Genomic DNA, 25,687 nt, shown 5'->3' with positions numbered 1-25,687 from the left:
TAATGATGCTGGCAACTTTTCCATCTTTGGCCTGGATTGTGATTGATGCGTGGTTTCTCGGAAACCTAACGGAGTTTTTAGGTTTAACCATTAACAAACATGCTATGGGTATTTATCCCAATGCATCATTGCTAAACGACAATAATTTGAATAAAAAACATGGCTTGCGATCTTTAAGTTAAAAATTAATAGTAGATCAATGAAATATTTTATGCTTAATGATCTAGAAGTTTTGACATTTTCAGAAACATTAAAAAAAGTAAACCATGAAACTTTTGGACTTTAGCTCGGTTTTCACAAGCTGCATCACAAATATATATATGAAGAGTAGAGGAGATTTATGTAGTACCTTTTCTGTTAAGCTTATCTGCCATTCTTTGATGTAGGAGTGAAACAAATTATCAATGACAACATACTGTATTACTACCAATATGATGCCAATATCAAGTGTTGTCATTTTTAAAATTAGCAGGTTCTATGATTCTCTATGGAGGAGCTTAGTCAACTTATTTTTATACTGTACTCATACGTTGGATAACTAGTGAATTTAACTGATTATTGGAAACCTGGCATACAGATTTAGTTTCCTGCTGGAATCACAATGCTTTCATTTCAAAGTAGCACACACTCACCAATCAATCACTTCAACTGGGCATTGGGTTGGATACTCAATAATGGCAGAAGTGAAACTACCTCGGGCTGTCAGATACTTAGTCTTACAGCACTATATTCTTCAGAAAACTCATATATAATACACAGCTGACAGTGGCTTTCAGTGTACTTTCAATTTAATGTATGTAACCAATATCAAATTACTATATTTGACGCATAGTCCAAATGTATATATGTCTTTGTTTAGTCCCCTTGTATTTATGTACAATTATGCACATTAACTTAGGCATTAATACCTAAAAAATTAAAAATTAAAAAAAAAAAAAAAAATGACCACTCTATACAACCACAACAGAAAGAACTACTTGCCAGACAGACAGGCGATTCATCTCTGAGATTAATCATAAACTCTTGATATTGTGAACAAGTACTTCATTTTCACAAGCCAAATTATTTTTAAAACAAAAAACAATGATGAATGCCTACCTTCAAAAGTCATTGCATAAGCCAATAATATCAGACACTGACACAAAGAAGACACAGAAAGAGTGTCAGAAAATACGCTTGCGTGCTGTAGTCATTTTATTTCATCGTCCAAGTGAGGACTCTAGCCACATGTTTCAAAAATAGCTATATTTTCTGTTCAAGCATAAGTTGTTCTGCTAATACTGTGACTGTAAATAATTAAAGTTGTGCTGGCAGGGGATCTGCTTTATCTAATATAAAAAGGCCAGTAGCATGTGGGCTGAGGAGACAAATTATCATGAACATCTGATCCTGGACAAGTGCCAGGGAACATGTGAATTGCGGCCACCTGGACAGCAAGCTTCCCAAAGTCTGTTTCAGACAAGGGGTTAGATCAAAGAATGGCCTCAAACACTTGAAGTCTAATTTATGCAAGTAGGGACCAAAATAAATAAATAAAAATCGCAGCATTCATAATGAATTTATGCAGCCATTTGCTTCTCATTAATAGTTAGGGGGGAAAAAACTAAATAAAGAACAAATTCTTAGTGTTAATTCTGTAAAAAAAAAAAAACATCTTTCCTATAGTCCAGACTAGAAAAGGGAGCCAATAGGTTTACATAATGTTCCCTTATGCATGAGCAGCCACATTCACACCTCAGTATGGATGTCAACTTTAGCATCCCCTACCCGATCAGCACACAGTGACACTCCATCAGGACCGGATGCAAACAGAGTGTGAGTGGGAAGAGGAGTGTGAGAGGAAAGAAGTACAACAGGATCCAAGATTTGATGCATATCCATATCCCCCCCCCCCCCCCCCCCTCCCATATCAAATAGGAATAATCTGCCCCCAGGAGCAATAAGCCAAGGATCTCTATACTGACTCTGTGTAGAAGTAGTAACTGTGAAAGTTGCCCTATGGACTCTGAAAGAACTGTAAAAGCAAATTTTTAACTAGTTAACAATAGAACACTTTTACAAAGGGCTGCTCTATCACAGCATAAAATGCAAGTAAACCTTCTACAACCAGGATATCATTGAATCAAAGTATTCAAGGGCTCTGGATTTTACTTTACGGGTTCATAGACCAGACAGCCAGCAATACTAGGTTACTGGCTTCTGTCCATAGTTTTAAGGTCACGGATCAGTCAGGAAAAAATGCTACTTGTGATGCAGACTAAGCCAACAATGGTGCTTAAAAGCTGTGAAAGAGCACACATAAGCAAACCCCGTCACCTCAGTGAGGGTTCTCAAAAATTAGCAGCACCTACACAAACATAACTCATGGTGAAAACTGGAAAAAGTATTCTGTATTAAATGAGGAAATAGTCTATGCCCTACGGCACTAAAGATAAGAATAGAACTATTGAACGGCCATTGATTTAGTGGTGGAGTCACTGTAAAATATAATGAGGGTCAGATGGTGGGGGCCACTTCATTTTTGAGCAGTTACGTGATTGCAATGCTCATCTCCAAAAAAGTGAGCTAAAGCCCGGAGAAGAAATGCTAATGCAAGGAAAAACAGAACTTATTGCATTATCTCTGCTTCACTGTCAAAGGTCAAACAAATCTATTCAATGGCAGCGATGTTAGTAAGTAAAGCAGAGTCAAGTGCCAGTATGTCAATATCAAACTGTATTCACCCTTGATGATAAAGCACCAGCTACCAAAAGTGAATGGGGATCAATAAAGCAAATAGCCAATGGTCAATCGAGCTGAGATGTAATTGCTCAGTCAAAAATAAATGGTGCATTAGAAAATGAAGCGGGGCTTAAAACTTTACATTAAAATATGCCCTAAATTTAATTATGCATACATTGTGAAAGAAGCACAGGCTTGGACGGAGGGGGAAAGGTGCTCCGCTGAGAGCGAGGGGAATGTAAGACTGCATTCAGCTGGTGCCAAACACCCAATGATGACTCTGGTCTGATGACACTGTGCGCTGTCACACCATCTCACTATTCAGTGACTATCCTGTTTTGTCAATCTGCATGTTGTAAGCAGAACTAACTGAGTAACCAGAAAATTACAAGGCCTGTTCGTTGTATCACAATCCATCAAGACCACAACTCTCTGACAGCGCAGATTTTTAAATGATGATTTCATGTATTTTTAATGCCTTTGGCACTGTATCATTGAGATGCTGATACCACTGTGGTCATTTTTCTTGTGTAGCAGTCTGAAGTATTGTATTTGACCGCATTATATTTCTTCCTCACACATACAGACACACACTCCTATATTATATTATATTATATTATATTATATTATATTATATTATAGTGATAGACCTAATAATTATTTCTGCTCTAAAAATGATACAACCAAGCCAAAAGTAGGTCAGATGTGGCTGTGTACGAGAACATGATGTTGTGCCGTTCCTGTGAGCAATACTTGCATAATTCATACCATAAGACACAAAACACTCCATAAACCAACCAACCAACAAACTGCAAAAGACCGGGCAGACCATTTCACCACATTGTACCACAATAGACAAGCGTTCACATTCACACTAGCAATGAACTAACACTTAGTTAAAGTTAAAGGGCATTGTAGAACCTTCAACAACACTTATTAAAAGATTTAAGTGATTGAGTGATTTGAGCCTGTTTCAATAATTTTAACTCGATGTGGAATAGAGAAAGAGAAACAGTTTCAAGAAATCATCAAAAGCCCAAAACACCCATGATGTTCATGCCCATGGGTGTATGTAAACTCCTGACCACAACTGTACATCAAACAATCTACAGTAGAAAATTGTACCACACAATCAAGATAAACTGAGTACTTTGTGGCTGTGCTGTTATACATTCTTTCTGCACGTGATCGCTGTCTTTACATAACAGCATATGCTCGTACACTTCATTTAGAGAAAATAGCAGATTCAATACTGATGTTTTTTCTTTGTTTTCCAGAGCAGAAATGCAAAACCCTCAGATGATCCTGAGGTGTAAATGACACGGGAATGTTAGAAGAAATCCAGTTCTTTGTCACGCTGCTTCATTGACACAAACATGTTACCATTTATGGCCAGCAAGTCTGTTACAGAGACCGCCAGAAGTGGTTTTGGGTCGCACGATTTCTCTCTCTGGACAAGAAAGTGTTTTCTGATCTTTTGCTGTTAAGCCTTCTGTCAAGGTTTAACTGAATTGTGTCTCCAACAGCTTATACGTGCATGTCTTGCAAGAAGTAAAGACGACACTGTGGTGTGCGGAAGAAAAAAAAATCTACTGACAAAGTGTGACAATGGTTCAGCGAGTGCTGTTTTTCTGGACACAAATAGATTTTGTGGTCAAACTAAATCGATGCTGTAGCGTTTTCTTACTAAACTGTTGAAGCAATTTGAAAATGTAAGCCCAAAAGAATACAGTATGCTCAGCTTTGTTCTGATCAGGCTCCATTGGTGGTTTTATAACCTTGTGCAGCAGGGTTATAAAACACTAAGCTCTTCCAGTACATAATGCAAGAGCTGTGTCATTAAGCTTCAAAAAATGCACTCAGAAAAGCTACTTAAATATATTTAATGAGGTGTGAGGGAGCTTTGCAAAGAAGCGAGAGCACTAGGGACGAATGTTTGTTCTTGTTCATGCTGCATGTGTACAACCTGCACTACGCTGAGAATGTCACTGAACTGGATCTTTGTTTTCTATTTTTCCCCACATTGAGGAGGAAGTGTGAGCGAGACATAAAATAATGCCTAAACACCCAAAAGGATTCTGACAGTACTGGAAGGCTTTCCAGAACAAATGCTTCGTCGCTAGCAAACTGTTTTAAAACCCGTTAATGACGACAGGAAAAACATTCTAACAGAAACTTAAAGCTGTGATTATGACAAGCAAAAAAAAAAAAAGCTGAGTAATGACTGTTTGAATAAAAGCGGAAAGATACACGGGCTGAGTTAGTGCTGTTCACCCTCGCAGCTCTCTGGCACATTGCTCCGTTACATTCTCTGTTTTTCTTGTCAGCCCACTTCCCTGTCCTATTCCAGCATGCTCACTCGGTCTCACTAATTGTAACTCTCTCAATTTTGATTACACATCCAAGTGCTCGCTGCCCATACCCGAAGAATTTAGAGTGGCTACATTTTCCTTTGAGGAAAATATAGCACAAAGGCGCAAAATTAAAGCTTTGTTACTACAATGACTTTGAGGAGTACTCACCTCTTTGTTGTATTTCTTGTGTGGGAAAACTATTTCTAAATCAAGCAATCTTACGTGGGCTATTTCGTCTAATTTCAGCACAAAGTCCTTTAGCTGTTTTTAAACCTAACAGATTCAAGATACAAAAAGATTTCCACAATTGAAATCCCCATTCCTTCATCCAAAGACATTTTGAGCTATCCCAGAGTCTATGCTATGTAAGCTAGTCACATATTGGTAGTTTTACACAGTTAGCGCCACAGATTACAGGATGTGCATCCAGATTATTTAATAGCATATGTGTTTGTCACCTGTTTGATCATTCAAAGGCTGCTCGTCCTCATTTAGGCCCCTTGGCTGCTCAGTTTTGTCCAGTTTAAAAGAAAGATGATTCAATAAATGGTCCACAAATATATCCGCAACCACTGGTTACGTGGCTGATGATGCCTGCAAAACCTGAACACACTACAAAAACTCTACTGCGCTTATATTACTTTAGAATTCAAAGTCAGCTTCTTTCCCTTCATTATGAGTGGAACACCTAGAATAAAAACAGCTTTACTGAAGAGACTACAAGTTCAGACAAAATTCACTTAAAACGTTTTTAAAAAAAAGGACATTTACTCTCCTAACAAAGCAGAAGGACTATTGCTTCATTCCCATACAGTGTTACATCAAATCGACTTGTCTTTGCACAGCGCCATTAATTTCATGCAAAAGTGGTTTTGGGTGGTTCAGCACATAATAAAGCAATCGCACAAAAAAGCTTTAAACAGCATTTGTCTCTTAAGCAACACACTTGGACACAATGCAACACACCTGAATTTTGCAATTAAGTTAATAAAGTTTCCCTCTCCAAAAATAAATAAATAAAATAAAACATTAATAGCAGCAAATAACAGTTTCACACAAAAGGTTACCAAATCAATAAAAGGTAGATACATTAATCCATAATGATACTATAATAGGAGTTACCTCCATTATGGATTCAGCAACACTTGGCCTATGGCATTGAATTAAGGCCCCATATTAAAGGCTACTCTCTTCCTCTGTCCGCTGTGTGCACATTGTGATGAATAGCCTTCAGAGTAATAACAGTCCAACTTGAACTGCGCGCTGATCCTAAGGAGCTGTTGTGGATAGGCAAAGGCTCATTGTTCCACTAGCATGCCTGCAGCTGTACTAGACACAGAGTGTAGTGTACCATTGGCTGGTACTGACCTATATTAGACTGCATCTCTCGACAACAAGGAGGAGGGAAACTCATCATGACCTTGCACTGGGAACAACTTCCTCAAACATTTTGGTCACGGACACATATAGCGACACTTTTGGTATAGTGACAACTTGTAAAATGTCTAAAAGCCATAGTTGTTTTGTGAGTAACAGGTTTCATGAGAGGCTTTTAAAAGTCATCCCCAAGCTGAAGTATTTTCTGTGAGTAACATCAAAAATGATGACCTTTGAAATTTAAAGAAACACAATAAAAGCCCATTAATATTAAAAACAGGAAATGCATGTGAAGTCACAAACTGCTGACAGACGACTGTGGTCAGACAATATAGACATGGATGTTTTTAAACTGGTTTAGTCTTGAAACATTCATTTACTAACACATAACCTAATCTGCCTTCAGGAGTGTGAACTTTGTTCACCTATTCACTTTGTTCTCAACCAGTTAAAGTCCTGCGGAGAATGAGAAAAGCACGTTATTTTCCAGGGATTTCACGGAGAAAACCTCCAGAATTCACATTTTAAGGCCTGGAAAAGCAAGCACATTTTAAACTAGAGCCTAGTCACACTTAAATTTCTCTTTAATTATATATCAAAGTAGTTTAGCCTTAGATGGGGTATGGTTTTTCCAGCTAAGTGCACACACTCTGTACTCTGTTTGCATGTGTGTGTGTGTGTGACAAATCACTAGATTTAGCTACTTAGACATAAGTTCTTGATGCGGCTGCTTTTTTCCCCCCATGTACAGCATGGGTTTCTAAACTGCAGTACACTACAATGGTTGCTCCCCCACACCACACTGGCAGAGAGCCATGCAACACCAACAAAAAAAACAGCATTTACAGTATGTCCTAATGCTGACGAGCTTTAAAAAAACTCCATCTCAGCTACAGCCCCTCTGATGACATTATCTTTAATAATGTACCAAGCTACACTGACTGTAATTACTACTCAATTAATTATCCTAAGACGCTGCATAGGAGAGCAACAAGACTAATGACAAAAATCAATGGTGGCCCTTTCCTTCCCCTGCTTCCACTGCTTAGAAGGCATGGTTGACTGTGGTATTCCTACAAAGCATTTCTTCTCAGTGAACTGTAGCCACATTAAAAAGACAAATCTTTCATCTTTTGACTAAATAACACTTCCTTCCTAGCCAGGAGTTTGCCATGAAGATAATCACTGGAGGCTGTTGCTTTACCTAAGTGATGAACGTGTAGGAGGGGACACGTTCGTCTTTCTTCCAGCATTCGTTAAATCCTAACATGCTGTTCCTCTCTCTCTGTGTCAGTGAGTACCCTATCGTTTTGGGTGACGATGAAAAACTGGGATGATGAAACGGCACAGATGCTGACGTCCCAACCCGACTTCCTCCATGCGCAGACACACGGAGGGAGACATAGACACGAAGCCAAAAACACAAACACCCAGAGCACACACGTCTCAGCATTCTCTTCGCATCTCACTGCAAACACTCTGAGTAACGCTAGAGCTGAGCCATAGCACAGAAAATCTCTGGATGAGCCTTTATACATATATGGATGATGAGGATGCATTTTGAGTGCCACTAGGCCTGGTGAGGATAGGTGGGGGTCAGGAACGGCAGGAGGAGTGTAAGGAGAATTCAAAATAAATGAAGCAACCTGAATTATTTAGAGGTACAAACTGAGAATTCAATCCAGGTTTTAAAAGGAAGTGGAAAAATTGCCACAAAAAGCCATCCACGGTCCCTTTGTATTGAGCCTGAACTGCCCCCTCCACTATAGGAAGGCTGAAAATGTCCGTCCATTCGAAAGGAAACTGCGCAAAGAGGCAACATATCTAACCCCCAGATTCACTACAGTTTTTCAGGCTTGAGTCACGCAGGTCTTTCCGGTCTCCCCCACTATATTTCATCAGCCCACTACCTCGCAGCAGGCCGTTTATTCTTTCATGGTACCTCTCTCCCCACGCTAAATATATTTATTATCCCGCTGTGTGTTGCAGATGAGCTTCTTTGGCTGTGTTTCTATTACTGGGCAGAGTGCAAGAGATCAGACGGAGACAGGAAGGATGAGAGAAAACAGAGTAAGCAATTCTCTTCACCAGCCAGTTCACGGTTGCAAGACTAATGGCGGCAAAACTGAGCACACATAATCAATATGCATCTCCCCTAATCAAACAGGCCTGATAAATCAGATGACTTTACATGCCTTCTATGGGCTGTGGCACTTAGATGCACTGTTACCCTTACTGCTAACCAAAGAGTAACAGCTCTGTTTGGGAATTCTTGATTCTCATCAGTTACTGAAAGCCCCTAGCACGTTTCCAACAGGTGCTACTAGTTGTTAACCGATGTCAGCATGTCAAAAGCCAGACCAGCATGGAAAAACACATCTGAAGCATTCTGAGGAACGGATAATGCTGCAATAGCTGAATGCTTGTAATGCTGCAGTAATTGCCCCGGTACTTGCAGGCCATAAGCAGATACTGTTTTTTCTCATTGTACAGCAGCAGACAAAAACATTTCCTTTTATTGCTGAATGAGAAGTCAGCTTTTATTGAGAAAAGCGGACATGTGATAAAGTCTGGAAGTTTAAAATATAGTTCACTCAAGTAGCGGTTTGACCAGAATGGAGACCTAAAGCACCTATATCAAAATTCTAAAAACACCTCAATACTTGCTTTTTTAGTATCCTTTATAACAAAGGCAGCTTATGTATGTATGGGTTGTCCAAAAAAAAAAATCCCCACCTATAATGAGATACTAATCTTATTACTTAATACAAACAGTACAGCCTACATCTTCTCTAGCTGACATTAGAGGTGGGAATCACCATACATCCCACGATATGATATTATTGCAATTTTTTAAAATATTTTGCGATATTCAGATTCTGTACATAAAGGTAAACTTTATCAATATTCATATTATCTAATATCAAAGTCTCACACTCAGTCTTTCTCTCATTTCAGTTTTATTGTTGACAAACTGAACGGTTTGTATTACAGTCTAGTCCAACTTAACTGAATGCAACCATCTGGTACAATTATAGCTATTCTGAACTATGCAGTTTATGAAAACTATGCAGCCCCTTCAGCAACTGAACAATTTGAAAGTAAATTAAAACAAAATATAATTTTACATTAAATAAAAAAGTTTTAAACTTTTTAAAATAAAAAAGTTTTATTAAAATAAAACATGTCTTAAATTAAAATAAGTAAACTGTCATGTTTATTGCTGCCATAAAAACAAGTTAAACACATTTGGACAGTGAAGGAATGTCAGGATTCTTGCTCAGAAAAAGGAGCTGAAGTCAGAGCATGTTCCAGTCCACAAAAACGTTTTTTGTAACAAAATATCGATTTCTGCTGTCTCTGTATCGATACATTATTAGCAAACAAAATATCACGATACTACACAGTATCGATTTTTTCCCCCACCCCTATTAAAGAGTAACACCCTGGTCTTTATGGGGTATTTTGTGGAGTCAGTAAAGCTTCCATCTCAACAACATATAAATAGTAACCAGTTATTGGAAACATTAACCTGTCCAGCACACATGTTAATGTTATACATGTAACTATTAGCAAATACCCAACTGCTACCTTAGCTGTCTGTTGACTTACCATTATTTCAAACCCATCTTGTCTGGCAGCTTTTGCAATCAGAATTATGATCAAATACATTTTGTTTTTCCAAGATGAGCTCAATAAATTCTCTATAGGCTCCTCTTGTTGTGTTTCTCTTTTTTTTTTACTGGTTTACTTTTTCATTAGTGTTATTTCAGTTATTACAGTATATGCGTAGTATGACAATGTCCAAGCTGACAGGCAGGAAAATAAAAAAACAAAGGAGGAAAAAAACTGGAGAAAATCTAATAGTGAGTATTAAGGAAATGAAACGACAACAATGATGGAGCTAAGCACCAAATATTATCAGTCCTACCTTCTGTAATGTAAAGAGACTATGTTAATTTAACGAGATTAAAAAAAACAACTATGGCACACAACTTGTGTGAAAAAATTAATTTAACACAATTATTTGTGTCTAGAAAGTGTTATGTTTCTCTTAAAAGTCACAGATTGAGGCAGAGAAAAGGTCATCAGCAACTAGACAGAAACCGTGGCCACGGGTCTCACCAGTGTTGCTGAGCCAAAAATAAACAGGACTGTAGCTAAATATACAGACAAGTGTTATTCTAATATTTATTTAAAAGGCAATGGACTCTTTAATAGTAGTACTGAGTTTGAGATTCTAATGTTGTTATAGCCCTACACTTGAGTGTGAGCAGCAATAATTGCTACATAGGTTTGTGAAAGATGTGTACATTTCAAAACTGCGAGTGCTGCTGACCGACTTGCCAAACAGGTTTGCAAACCTCTGGGAATTTCCAAAGCATTTGACATGCAAACCTCGAAACCCCTGACATATAATAACATTTTCTCTCAGGAAAAGACTTGCTTTCTAGTTCTTTGGTAATGTCATGTAGTCTCAGAGTTGAGGCAGGCCTCAGATCATCATGGAAAGATTGATGAGAGATGGAGAGGTGGTTTTAGACTTCTATATTTTACAGCAGGAAGAACTTTGCATATGCTAATTGTAATTTAAGGCTTTCAGTGATTTATTTGAACTGTTCTGTTGCCAGGGTGGAATGATTGTACAGCATAAATCTTTAACAAATCTCAAATACATACACTGCCACTAACATTTGATTAAAGGTCACTTAGCAAGTTGCACCTTAACTAGCAAGATGCTTTTGGCAGTTATTTACAACCTTCTATCATAACTTTGCCAAGATACTTGAATCAGTTTAAATTGGTTGGTTTACTGGCATGCACACAGCTTTTCAACTTAGTCCATAACTTTTCGCATATTTTTGGGAATGAAATTCCAGAATTCCGCTTTATAATAATAATAATAATAATAATGGATTGGATTTATATAGCGCTTTTCAAGGCACCCAAAGCGCTTTACAATGCCACTAGTCATTCACACAATGGTGGAGGCAAGCTACGGTTGTAGCCAGACTGACAGAAGCGAGGCTGCCATATCGCACCATCGGCCCCTCTGGCCAACACCAGTAGGCGGTAGGGTAAAGTGTCTTGCCCAAGGACACAACGACCAAGACAGAGAGCCCGGGTATCGAACCAGCGACCTTCCAGTTACAGATACGCTTCCCAACCCCCTGAGCCACGGTCGCCCCAAAACCAATTTAGTATCATTTTCTTACCTAGAAAATCTAATTGTGTCTAAGCTTCAATTGTCTATCTGTTGAGGTAGGCAACTGAAGCTTGTAAACGAAGCTGGCGAAGCTGAAGAATTTGAAGGTGGTCCTGCTACATTATTCTATCCACGCTGTGCAATGTAGAAGTACCACTGGCAGAACAACAGGCCTGGAACATGATGCCACACCACCATGCTTCATAGCTGGTGCAATGTTGTTTGGTTTGAAAGCCTCACCTTTAATCCTCCAAACACACTACTTGTCATTGTAGCCAAATAGCTCAATCAAGGTCAAGTTTACTTATTTAATCAATGTCTTGTCTTCCCATATGGGCAGCTGCAAATTTCATTCAAGCTTTAAGGTGTCAATTCTGAAACAGGGGCTTCTTCCTTGGTCAACACCCGCTAAGTCCAAGGGGGTGTAAAACTTGCATCACTGTAGACAGTGATATTTGTATTATGCAAGTTTCCAGTTCATGGCAGGCTTGAGCCTTGACGATCCCTTACCAGTTTCCCCTCATCTGACATTTTGGTGACAGTTTGGGTCTTCTTCCAGACGTTGGCAAGGTGGTGACATATCAGAATAACTTGTACTTGTTTTAACTGATGATCTTAGATTCTGCATTTGTTTAGAAATGGCTACAAAAGAAAACTTATAAATCTACAGTTCTTTTTTTAGATCATCACTGAGATCCTTGGACTTTCCCATTGTTCTGATCGTTGGTCAGTCCAGTGAGTGCTGTCAAACAAATTCTTTTTATGCTAGTAAAGAGAAACTACCAGTTTTAGTGAAAACCTACCTCTCAGAATCAGATGGGAATTTTATTATGAACTAATCTGTCAGTTAGGTTAGTTCCTTGTCAATTTGCATATACAAGCTCATGCTTCTTCCTGCTCCTTTTTGAACATGAAAGATATTTGTAGTTGTGGTTGCTCGTTTTCTTTTTGTTTTGCTTTGTTTATTTGTCTCTTTTAATTCTATGTTGTTGTACTTTTTTAACATGTTCAAAATAAAGATTCAATCAAATCAAATCAAATCAAGTGAAGTCCAAAGACAAAAAGCAGCAATCTGGCACTGGAGAATTTTTGGTATTTTCCCAAAGAAGGATTTAAACAGCTGACTGATTTTTTAATTACCGTAAATGGAAACCTATTTTTAGCACACGTTTTTTGATCGTGGAATCCAAAAACAAGTTAGCCTTGTTTATGTCTATATAGTCACTTCCTGCTTTTGTGTATACCAAAGCTTCCATTCTCTTAACTGGTGACTGCATCACATGAGGCCTCGGTGTACTACACCACTGAGCAGAAGAAATATTTTCTACAGCACTGTAACATAATCCAAATAAAAGACTGAAACTTCACGTGCGGGGTTTTTAACTGAGCTACTGAGTAGGAGGAGATCTAGTAGTTACCATGGTGCGAAAGGGAAGGAAACTGAGGTGCTGCATGGGCGATGTTGTTTTTATTTGCTTGCACTGTTCTCCTTGAACACAAGGCAGGGCTTCCACAATAATACTATCACATTTTTGCCAGGCTCCACCTCGCACAGATCACACTGCTGCCTTCAAGGGCTTGAATGAACATCAAAGGCAACTGTGTGATTTTGCATTCCTGTCAAGAGCATTACAACCTCTGGAGCTTCCCTACTCATGAAAAGCCCCCTCGTTCCCACAGCCATCTTTAATGATTTTCTAAACACTCCGGGTTTAGCGGCACGGCACATCATAGTGTGAGAGTCAAGTAAACACACGGGGCTTCCACTGTGCCTTTTTGGTCACTCTCCCTCCTCTCCATCTTTCTCCCTCTTCATGATGCACGTGTACCTCCCGTGGGCAAGGGGAGGGTGGCAGAGAAAAATCAGGAGGCAGAGAGCCAGAGCCTCAGATACCAGCACTGCATGCATCAATGATAGTGTGGCTGGCTGCCCTGCACAAAATATTATTTACAGCTCACGCTGAAGAGAAATTACAGCAGCAATCCTCTCCTCAAGCAGGAAAACCAGCTGACCTGGCAACACTTAGAGAGAGGCCAGGAGGAGGGTCAGGAACTATAATTATTATATTGCTTCTCCCTATTCACTCTCAGTATCTATACTGCTCACACAGCGTGTGAGGGATTCAGCTCAGTGGTGACAACAGGTTACTGGTGCATAAGAAGTGGATAAAGAGGCAGTAAAGGCGGTGTAGCATTTATAAATGCAGATACTCCACTTTCAACTAGCCCACTCATGATTAACCAATGAGAAGGGCAATGAAACCAGTGGATGAACTTTAAAGAGGCAAGCATTTAATTCACCAGTTATGAAATATTATGCCTAAGCGATTAATGTTGGCAAAACGCCACCTTCCTCCACTGAAAAAAATGTTCATGGCCAAGCACATAGCAGGGACTGTGCAATTATGCTTCCTGAGGACAAATATGCATTCATTATCTGGTTAAATTGATTTCGACTAACAGATGTGTTGTTTCACTTACACTAAGACTAACAGTATAAATTACCCACTGTATGTACAATATATATAACCAATGTTCTATATTCAAAATTTAAGAACCTGCATCAAGTGACATTCATAGCATTTATATTAACTGAATGGATGAAATAGTTGTTTTCACTAATCAATACTGAGTCAACAGATGTGGACCATAAAGACAACACGAGGTGGCACACCTGGTTTGATAGATTCTGTTTTCACTTACAAGTGAATAAATTTTTGGAGCCCAGAGAATAGAAACATTTCCTGGGCATAGGTGTCTTCTCAATCGAGCTGTTTCCAGGTGTTTACTGATATTATTGCTCTTGTGCATTGTTATTTATTCTTTTTGCTTTTTTAGAACTTTAAACCCATTTTAAAAGGTTTCATTATCATCACTGTATTACTGAAAGTGTTAATGACGATAATAATATTGTTGCTTAGGATGACGACAGACTGTACTTCCCTTTATCACTGCAAAACTTGCACTAAAAGTGCAGTTGACTGCCCGTTAATGTTAACTTGCATCTGTCGTGACTTCCTGGCTGGTAAGAACTTACCTAACAACCAGCTGCTTGACTAACGAGAGCTGTGAAGTGAGACAACAGCTGGTTCGTGTTATCTGGCGGTGTGAGGAAAACTGTTTGTTGCAATGTGTGTGGATTCAATCGCAATTACAACGAAGACAGCAAAGGGGAAATACATCACGCAAGGGCACGCTCAGCACTTCATTTTTATTTGGGGAGGGGAAGCAAAACCACAGCGGTTAAACGCTAGCAGTGGCAGCTGGATGTCATAAGCTAACCGTGTGTGCGCGCGCGCGAGTGTATGCGTGTGTGTGTGTGTGTGTGTGTCAGGCACACATACCCAACGGTTCAGTCTTCTCCGTAGCATCTTTTTTTCCTTTAATTTCACAATGCTGATGAACTCTTCAGATTCAACAGACGCCTCCGGGCTCTGCTTCAGTTTCTCTGGTGAATAACTTTACATGTATGTTAGTAAACGTGCTAGCTCCTTGGCTATCTATTCTCTACTCTAACGTTAGTTCTAGCTATATGAAATGCCGCAGCGACGCTACATCGTTTCCATTTTGTTTGATTTCGGTATCTTCGCACCATTCGCATTCTCTCTCCCCTCTGAATATTTTCCGCGTTGCGGTGTACTAGTCGCGCTTCCCGCTGCTCAAGGCTGAAACAGTGCCTGACATTTCGCTCTGAGCCCTGTTGCTTACACGCGAAGGAACCATTTGTCGCCTCCGAGTCTCGCCTTCCCGCTGACTCAAAAAGCTGGCTAACGCCACGGTAAAAACTAACTTCTCCTGCGAGTCCCCCGTGCACAGGTCGCCTCACCTCCCTGTCAAACAATTTTCACTCCAGCAGCAACAGCAGCAGCCCACCAACGTTCCCACGTTCACAAGCTCCACCCGGCGAAGGTGCGGCTTGCACTGCACTGTGGGTAATGTTGTCTAAATTCCCGTGCTGGGGGACCAGCGTGACACCAAAGGTCAGGGAGGATCGACGCCCGTCCCTAGATGGGAAGAACTTCTAGGTTTTAGTTTCATTTTACACATTTTTCTCAGCTGAATTATTTTGTGTATGTTTCTGCATTAGGCAACATCTTATACCCCCAAATAACTTAAATCAAGGCTGTTAAAGTCAGTGTACTTTGTGGGCCACACACAACCAAGGCTTTTAACTAATTATTTCATACCTGACTTGTCTTAATATAAGAAAAATAACTCTGTTTTTCCATATGACAAATGTATAAAATTACTGGTAGCGCATTGTCCAGACTGTTTATGAGTTTATGTTAATTCATAGAAAATGCAGACATTTCTATAGTGCATAGTTTAAAAACAGAAACTTTTCCTTCATTTAATTGTTTATCTATTTCTTAATACTTTGGTTTGGTGTGTGCAATGGCAATCAATAGCAGAAGCTGTAAAACTTATGAAGATATAGTTACAAATGCCTTCTGTTTGACAACCCTGACCTAAATGGTATGCGCATTGGGATACAAGCAATAACATCAGCTTAGTGAAAGCACACCAACATTGACACCAATGACAGGCAGAGTGACCAGATAGGTATAGAAACAAGCTAAATTTGAGGCAAAGAATATGTTTGTGCATTATGTGACCGATACCAAAAGGTGGCATGATGCAATGTTATTATAGTTAATTTAAAAAAAAATGTTCTCATATAAAATAATTATTTAAAAATAGGGATGCACCGATACCGATACTGGTATCGGGTATCGGGCCGATACTGTAAAATGTGTATGTACTCATACTCGTAAAAGTTAACTGATACCATGAACCGATACTAACTTATTTCATTAGTCAGAGGGTGGCTTGTCATTTCTGTTGTAGTTTTTTAGATTGGTCACTAGGGGGACATCCCGCGCTAAACAGGCACAGGGTTAGACGAGTCAGACTGGCGGCTCCAGATAAAAAAAGAGAAACTGGAGGCTGCTGTAGCTAGGCTTAACAAAATGTCAGCAGTGTGGACCGGAACAGCCAACTTTAACTCAAGTTTTGGAAAAGTGATGAAAAATGTCAAGAGAAAATCCACGGGCAGTTAAAATAACAGAGGCTCTGACTCATTTTATCGCTCTGGATGACCAGCCAATGCCGTCTTCTCACACTGAAAAAAAGGCACTGGCCATCTCTTGGATTTATGTAAGCATCTTGCATGTATTTAACACAATTGCCTCATGTTTTAAAGATAAATGTAACCATATAGTGTAAAAACTACATGATATGCAGAAAGGGTGTATTAAATTGTTCATATCATGTTCAGGTGAAGTAAGTCAATAAGATAGCAACATTAAATCTCGTGAAACCACGCGTGATTTCATCTCGCGGGCTTTGGATCGTGTTTCAAAAAAGGCATCCATCTCAGTCAAGTCCAGCAGCCAACTCTCTACGTTTTTGGTATGTCTTGATTTTTTGAATTAATATTTACCATATTTCAGCCAAATGTAGTTAAACGTCTAGAGTGTCGCCATGTAACATGCTAAAAAAGACCCGTTAGCTTATTTGCTGTTTTATCTGTTGTCAAAGAATTGGCGCTTTTTCATTTGAATTTGTCTTTGGCACAAGAGCCGTAATATCACATTAAACCTAATTATGAGGCACTCATAACATAATTTGGTTTTCTGTGTGAATAGATTTGCCAACTGACTCTTCAGTTACATTGTGTATTTACTGCACCGTGGTGTTAGTGAGATTTTGGACATTGAACAGCTTTAGCTAATATCATTAGCGGCATTATGCTAGCTTACATCCCTACCCCTCCTGCCCTCACCTGCTGTCCTTTTGTTTCTGTTTTTTTTTCACATTGAGAGACGACCCCAATTCTGCATTTCACCAGGAGTCAGCTGATGGATTGTGGGTTCAAGGTGTTATGGTAAGAAAGTATATTCTATTTTCGCTTAAGGTTTCTATAACTTAATTATAATAGGTTTTGTATAATTATTAGGTGCATGCATACACCAATAGACCACCCTATTAATACAACTGAGAAATCCAAAATCTGCCATAGGTTTAACTTATACCTGTATGTATTGTCAGAAAGGTGATTACTGGACTCACATTAATGCACACTTGAAATAAAATGAGGTTGTAACTTGTGGGTTGTTGGGTTGCAAATCAGAAACAAACATCTTTGGATTTTTTTAATCCCATAAGATCTGGAAACACAGTTTTTATTCAACAAAACATTACTGATTAACCAAGCACAGTGCCTGCTGTTATTTCAAAAATAATTTTATGTCATTTCAGATAAAATGCAGCATTCCAGTGCATCCCAAACATGCCTTTACAGTCAAGGTTTCTGACGGAGCTGAGTTTCTCTCTGACAGTCTGCTGAAAGTGTTTGCAAAGTGATCGGGGGAACAGGGCACAAAGCTAAAGGATGTAGCTGCCATGATGACAGTAAGAACTTTAAAATTCTTTAACTACAAAGTGTATATGTATTGCATTAGGTCAGTAAAAGAATTTTATGCTGCATCCATTGAAACAGTCAACTATTACCTGTGAGTACTGATTCCACTGAAAGGATGCCATAATTTTCATCATGCATTTACTTGCCCACTGAGAAAAATTTATCTTTTTTTTTTAAATATATGTTCTGGAAACTATATATCCATAAAGTTGATGTCAAACAGGAATTTTTGATATTGCTTTGTAGATGCTGGTGTTGCATGTTGACTGGTTTAAAAAGTCAAGAGTTTTTGTCTGGGATCATTTTCTTCTGTGCTACTGAAAAGTTCACAAATCTCTGTTTTCTTTGTTATAATACTTTAGGATGACATTAATGCTCAAAGGGAGTCCCTCATCAAAGTGCTCCGCATCTGTGTGAAAGACAATTGCAACATCTTGGTGCAGGAGTTCATGGTAAGTGTTTTATGAGTAGATTGTGGCTTTGCAACATTTAAAAATGCATTTAGTTATCCACTTGATCCTCATTGGACTGGTTAGGACCAGTAGTTCTCTTTAATAATTTGAAGTTCACATGAGGCCTGGTAGTGAACTCGGCCACCGGCCCTTGAGGCCCCACCCCCACTCCTGTATTAGGGGTCACATTAGTGTGAAAAAACTTTAAATTTGTCATTCTAGTGAACAAAGGAAAATCCCACCAATATTTACATTAGCTTTTGTTTGAAAAAAAAAATGACCAAATGACCAACTGACCAACGGCTAACCAAATTGTGGGGCTGAAAGTCTAAATTCTAACATCTTCTGAGTGACATAACCTGGATTTCTGATGGGCCGGTGTCTTTCTAACAAAAACTAATGTAAAGCATTTGAAATTATTATGTTTTTCACTCTCTCTTAGAAACTCTGTTAGACCATGAATGGCAGCATGGCAGGCCACTCTTTGGCTATAGCTATTTACTATGTTGCTTTCATTGGTTTAAATTACTCTGACATTAGAACTGGTAGATTCGAAAGAGATGAGTTTAAAAAGGAATCTTAAAAAAATGTTTTGTTTTTAACCAGGACTTGACTGAGGCCACTGCACAGATTGAGAAAACCACAATGAACATCTGTCTCCAGAGGATACACCAGGCAATGACTTTTCTGATGTTGGCATCATCATCGAGGGTATAGTAGTTCTTCAAGATCTGGATAACGTGACCTTTGCAGTAGCCATGCTGTTTGGACCTTTTTTATTCCTTCAATATGAGTTACCCATCACAACTCTGCTACACTTTTGAGGTGATTCAAAGGGTGGTAATGGAGTTGGATGCAACTCAGCTCTCAAGAAAAGCTCACAACTAAGACAAAACTGCTCCTGCAAGGAAAGCTCACTGTTATGCATGCAAGGTGATCAGCTCTAGGTGAGAGGACATTTAAATCTCACACTTGTTTTGCTGCATTTTTGAAGCTCAATTCCAGGAACAGATCGCAGGGTTCATTTTTATATACTCTGCAACTGCCATGAGGATGAGCCGTTTTTTTTGTTGTTGTTTGTTTTTCCTTTTGCTCTGTACAAGTTCTCTGTTTGTCTGTTTGGCAGCATTTTTAAATTTCTCTTTGTATTTTTTCTTTCTTTTACTAGTGAAGAGATGTAGCGTGAACAGTTATACAGTCTAAATATCCCATATGGGTCGTGTGAAATGGTATTTTCAGTTGAAGTAAAGAACGTTGAATATTTCTAAGTGTGCTGTTTTGAACCAGGATGTCACAGTATGATCAGTGCTGTAATTTTTGACAGTCACTGTATCAATGTTATTTTTCAGTCTCTTGAATAAAGTTTTTGACCTGCAAGTGCTAATTTCTTTAGTTATAATGGGTAAAATGGGTAATGTTAATAGTGTCGGATTATGATATTACTTTATGCAATGTTAGACCCCTAATTAAAGATTGTGAATTATTATGTAGTTTTAGTTTGCATTATGCTCCTGAATTAGAAGAAGGTGAGAACTATTACATTTGGTAAACTGATTTGCATTACATTAGACTGCTGATTTATTGTGAATGGATGATATTGTTTTATGATGCATTATATTGCTGAGTTATAAGAAATATTGTTCACAGAAAGTCATCACCTTACTTGTCTGATTAGAAGAGAACAGAGCATACTGCCCCATCTCACCAGGAGCAGATAAACAGGGAGCCAAGGTCGTAGCTTAGGCGCTGTGTGAGAAAGAATGTGAATGTTTAGGCTTTTATGATTAGGTGGGGGCCACTAGAGGCTATAAGAGTTTGATCAAGGCTCCACCATTTTGAGATCTGATGCTGTCTGTGTATGGTGTCCATCTCCCACGCGTGTGTTCATTAAATCATCATTTGACTTGACCCGGCCGGACCAGTGTGGTTATTTTGGTTTTCCTCCTGTATCCATTCCCAATATTTGAATCCGTAACAATAGGAAGGTGTTTGCCAATTCAGTAACCTAATTTAATGTTAATGGAAACTAACATTACCTCAAATTGTTTAGTTATAATTGTTGTTTAACTGAATCTTGACATCAGAGGCCTTAAATAGAATGTTTTGTATTGTCCTGTAACATTTTTAAAAGAGTCTAATTTCTTTGCTGTGATTGATTCCAGAGAACACGGAAGAACTGACAGTATTTAACTGTTGATTTATATAGATTCAGTGGAGGAGTAATGTCAGTTTAATTCTTTACCTACTTTCAATGCAGTGAAATTAGACATTTTGTTTTTAAAGGTTACTGGTGGATGCCAGCAACCATCTTGGAAAAGAACAATACAATCTGTTATAAGGCCTCCATTTGAAAATTGTGTATTTGACACTAGAATATAATAGCAAAATGTAATTTGAAGATAACATGTAGTATTTAAGTGACCAAGTAGTATTGGGTAAAAGTTATTGAATGGTGTTGGGATAAAGTGAAAAAATTGTGAAGGATTAAAATATTCCATGAGCTCAAATTACTTCATCAAAACATGTTTAAGTCACATTTTATCAACACAAATTGCACAGGTTTATTGAACATGAATAAATTGTGTTAATTTAACTCAATTGTTTAAGTTGCTGCCAAAGCAAAACATCTGTGTGCAACAAATGTCCACCATTGAATTAAGTAAATCCAACAACATATTTTTTTCAGTGCAGCATACTCGAGCCGCCATATAAAATTGGACACTCTGCAATAATTTAAAAGTTTATTTTATTCTCAAACCTAATTTGTATTTATTTTATTCCAAACAGAAGTGTTTATTTATTATTCTGAAAGCTCGAGACAGTGCCAATAGTTCAGTGATATTTTGTTAAATTACAATGTGGAGACTTTGCAATAATTTAACAGAAGTGCTTATTTTTCACTTGAAATTTTTTTTGTGGTCATTTTTATTACGATTTTATTTTTTATCGGCAGAGAATAAAATAAAACCTGTCTTCCAATTCATTGCATTTGTGTGTGTGTGTGTGTGGTAGAAGTATCAGTTTTTGTACTCAGTATCGGCAAGTACTCAGATCCAAGTATCGGTATCGTATTGGTTTGAAAAAATTGGTATCGTTGCATCCCTATTTAAAAAACAAAATAGAAAAAAATTAAAGATAACCAAAACTATTTTGTAAACTTTACAAACTAACTTAAATAAAATACAGAGAAAATATCCTTAGTTCTAGCGTTTGTTAGTGTGGTAAAATTTTCTAAAAATTTGGCTGATTAGGCTTTGAAAAACTTATTGTCACGGCGGAGTGCGCCGATAAGTTTAGTTTACAGGACCCAGAAGCAGACACGGAAAGGCGGAGTTGCTGGCTGAACAGAAGACGATCCTTTATTTGGATGTTGGCACATGAAAAAGCATGAAGCTATGAAAACGAAGAAAACTAAAGGACTAAGAAACTACTATGACAAACTATGAACACTGAGTAAACTATGACAAAACACTATGGAGATGCAAACAGACGACCTGACAACGAAACATAGAAAACAGAAACTTAAATACACACATGAGGTGATCAGGGGAAGTCGCGACACATGAGAAAACAGCTGACAAGCATGAACATAACGAAATGTAAACTCAAACACAATGACATGAAAACTGGACTTTCAAAATAAACAGAAAAACATGACAAGACAGGCATGACAGCATCAACCAGAAACATGACACAATATATCATGAACTCAAAATGCTGGGTCACAGATCCAGCCCATGACACTTATATCGTCGGACTTTGGATGTCTACAAGGCTGTGAGTCACTGCTTTCAAAAAGTTCTGTTTTTATGGTAATATCTATACTGGTTTTCCCCAAACTTGCCCATTCTGGAAAGCCTTGGGTTTCAACCCCAAATAATGAAACTAACACTGAAACTAATAAAAACTCAACTAAAAGTAGACAAAAAGAAAAAGAAAAACTAGGTTTAAACCAGCCAACTCCCTCAGGACACTTAAACTCAATCATGGTGAGACAGTAACTGCCATTACTGTAATTCCTCATACTCAGTAGGTGAAATACAGAAAGTATAAACAGTTGCTGATGTCTGTCATTATGGTTTTATTCTATAGTCTTCTTACAGTCATCTGTTCTCTTCCTGTTCTAGTAACTATGAAACTGGTTGCTGTTCTGTCTGCTGTGGCTTTGTGACTTCAGTTGATTTAGAATGATTCATTCAGAATGTGGGACATGGTCTCAGTATGTGGGACATATTGTCCCTGACAGCAGCAGTATTGAAACACCTACAGTTGTTCAGCTCAAAGAAACTCAAAAGCCTGGGACGCTCACCCACAATACTAGGTCTTCAATACCCAACCCAAGAGCATCTCTGGGACTGCCAGAACAAGCCCTGATTGTAGAGTCCACAGAGGATTTATTGCCAAAGTCCAAATTCCAGACAGCACAGGAGCCCCTGGAGGTCCCTCCTCCATGCCCCAACAAGTCAGAACTGTTTTGACAAAAGGCATGACTAATCTTTTATTACTTAGAGTCAGTGATAATTTTTATGAAATAAGAAAATCCCATTTGAAATCATTTTTATACACCTCATGCTGTTTGAGGCATCTCCTGATATAATTGCAGGAAGTGAGCAATCTTTCAAGTTTGGAAGGAGGGGTTCTGAAAATCCTATTTTAAATGAAATCCACAAGGCCAGCACTCTGACTGCATGAAAGTAAATCATAAAAGCAATGCTGAACGTATTTTGAAACTATGCAAATGAAATATTTCAGATCTTAACTAGAGCATAATCCAGTTCATGATTTCTGTCTTCAAATCTCCCATCAAATTCTCTTCAGGCCAGCCAAAAGGTATATGCTTAGGAATTTTTAACTGCTTTTAGAATCAATGGTCTGTAAGAGCTACCATAGCTTAATGCCAACCCATGATTATACTAAAATAGCAAAATAATATTAGCCGAAATAAGTTATGATTAAAGATTTTTTACATTTATTTATTTTTATAGAATAGATCTGTATTAGATTATTAACTACTGGTGTCATGTAGTATAATGTGTTGTGTAATGGACAAGTATGCCATTGTGTCACACTTCAAAATGCAGAATCATGTTAATCAAGGAAATGGAATGAACTAAATGTTCTTTATCTGAATCTTTAACCTCAAACGCCATCGCTCAGCATGCTCAAGCTAGATGCTACAGGCAGTACAGTGACCCTTTAGTTCTGAAGTTCTCATTTGTATTTGTGTGGGTCATAGCATGAGTGGTGGCCTCAGCAGATTTTTTTGCATGTGGCATCAGATTTGCATTCTTGCTTTGGTCACTGCCCTGCTTTAAATGAAATGTGCTCATACTGCAAGTCATGCCCTTTGTGAAAGCAAAAGAAGTTCATTAGAAAAAAATGCTCACACGTTATCCCTCACATGAGAAATCAGGCATTTTGTGTGTTTGTGAAAGAGTGTTCTGAACCAAAAGAACAAACAAGCTACTAGGTATTCACACAGTATGTGGTTTGTGCTTAATACTCAGTGGAAACTAGATGTCAGCTCTGAAAAAGAAGTGCATAAGCTTATTTTAGTCTGAAACCACAAAAGGGCAACTCTATGAAGTTTACTTATTCTGAAACTTTTACTTTTAACTTTTTTGGTATTAATGTCTAGTATTATTGCTTTAACACTTTCAATTGTATTCAAATGTATGAAACAATCCATTGGTTCAAATCTGAAAGTCTAAATGTGCTGTACCGCTACAAGAAAAAACAGACCATTTTAAAATAACCACGTGTGCCAGAATAACCTTTGTGCTTTAATAAGTTTAAATTGTTTCTAAAGAACCTACTAAAATATGTATAACCAGTGGTTTCCTGTAAGAATGACCATATAGTTTATGAGATTACATGTTTTGAGAGATAAGCAACCTTTCACCCAAGTCCCTCTGTGAGTCACTGTTTTGTTTAAAGTCTCTTCCTGTTTGGGGCTTCTTTTTTCATAAACTGCGTCATCGTTCTATGTACCAAACTGTCTCTTTTGTTTTTATTGTTGTTGCTGTTGTCTTAATGACGATTTAAACATATTAGGCCCAACCAAAAGTTAATAAAAGGCAGTTCAACAGCTGCATAAAGAGATAGTGTCTATCACAAATCGTCTCTCAATGAACAGCTCCACAGCTGTAAGTTGGACTCTATCGCCACCACGTGGCAAAAGTAACAAATTACAAATTAATTTTTTCTCCATGTTGAATCTCAAGAAAAATTGTCTAACAAAATTGTGGTGGAGTTGTTTTGTTAGTCTTTCTTGTTTCTGGAATACTAAATCAATTGTATGCGACTTATTATTTAGTCTCAAGGACTGAAGATGTTATCTTCACTAGATGGACCGGTTTCATACCTGTGAATCTGCCAAACTTAAAAAGTGGACCTATTGTGTGTTCTTATTTTATGTCATGTATACTGTTGCAGTGGCGGATGTTCACTGTAAACACAGTAAAAGTTTTAAATAATCACGTCAGCATATGCGCTATAGTCAGAAGAAAGTTGGCCACATGGGAGAACACATGGGCAAAATGCAGCCTGAGGTCCTCAGTCAGGCCCTCTGTTTCCTAAAAGGGAAACCAAACCAATACATCCCACAAAAAACAACAAAAGTCAGCAGTTTCTCAAGGAATCTTCTTGCATTTTAAAAAACAAACCCAGGTCTACTGGTTATGTCTAACACAATTCTGTGTTCAAGTTTCAATCTACTTGTTCATGGCTCTCAAATTTTGCACTACCCTGCATATTAAGGTCTTTAGTATGGGACTGCAGTAGCTCTAATAATACTGTGATGTTTTTTGTAGATCATACTATTTTTATTTCTGTCTGTCTGTCTTTCATGCAGGGCTCTCTGAAGAAATATTACACACCAAGCTAGAGGGATCGGTACAAGATAAATAAAGATTATTATGATTTGAATTAGGAAAAGTTCCCGTGCAGAGTCTAAAAATAAGACAATGTAAAACCTAATAATAGGAAAAGCTCAAGGTCTGTATTAGGAGAATATGGAAGAAAGAACATATTATAAATGTATCCACAGACAAAATGGTTTTTGTTGTTTTTGCTTATTTGATGTTTTTTTCTTTTTCTTTTGCGACTCTTTGATTTTGCATGCACAACAGTGGAGGGTTTTTTCTGTTGCTGT

At 38.2% G+C, this 25,687-nt stretch overlaps 1 protein-coding gene and 1 long non-coding RNA gene across 8 annotated transcripts in view; one reads left to right on the top strand and one right to left on the bottom strand.

Annotated features, from left to right (window-relative positions):
- Window positions 1-15,579, bottom strand: part of atp11c (ATPase phospholipid transporting 11C (ATP11C blood group)) — a 44,000-nt gene extending 28,421 nt beyond the window's left edge. For 5 of the 6 annotated variants that reach the window (XM_006781237.3, XM_006781241.3, XM_006781240.3 and 2 more), the window contains exon 1: window positions 15,003-15,579. In XM_006781237.3, coding sequence (XP_006781300.2) covers window positions 15,003-15,029 — 27 coding nt within the window. In that variant the 5' untranslated portion in view covers window positions 15,030-15,579. The remainder of the gene's footprint in view (window positions 1-15,002) is intronic. The other variant, XM_035910412.2, reaches the window with a different exon arrangement.
- Window positions 15,580-16,978: 1,399 nt separating this feature from the next.
- LOC148106219 (uncharacterized) lies at window positions 16,979-19,911 on the top strand. 2 transcript variants are annotated; one of them, XR_015716581.1, is made up of 5 exons: window positions 16,979-17,070; window positions 17,482-17,545; window positions 17,920-18,072; window positions 18,445-18,534; window positions 19,141-19,911. It is a non-coding gene; the product is annotated as an uncharacterized LOC148106219 (long non-coding RNA). The 2 variants fall into 2 exon arrangements; XR_015716580.1 differs by having other exon boundaries at window positions 17,029-17,545.
- Window positions 19,912-25,687: the final 5,776 nt, after the last annotated feature.

Source organism: Neolamprologus brichardi, chromosome 2 (genome assembly GCF_056152115.1).
Source record: "Neolamprologus brichardi isolate AB-2024 chromosome 2, ASM5615211v1, whole genome shotgun sequence".
Lineage (NCBI taxonomy): Eukaryota > Metazoa > Chordata > Actinopteri > Cichliformes > Cichlidae > Neolamprologus > Neolamprologus brichardi.
The sequence above is the reverse complement of the archived record's forward strand: the minus strand, read 5'-3'. Positions and strand labels throughout refer to the sequence as shown.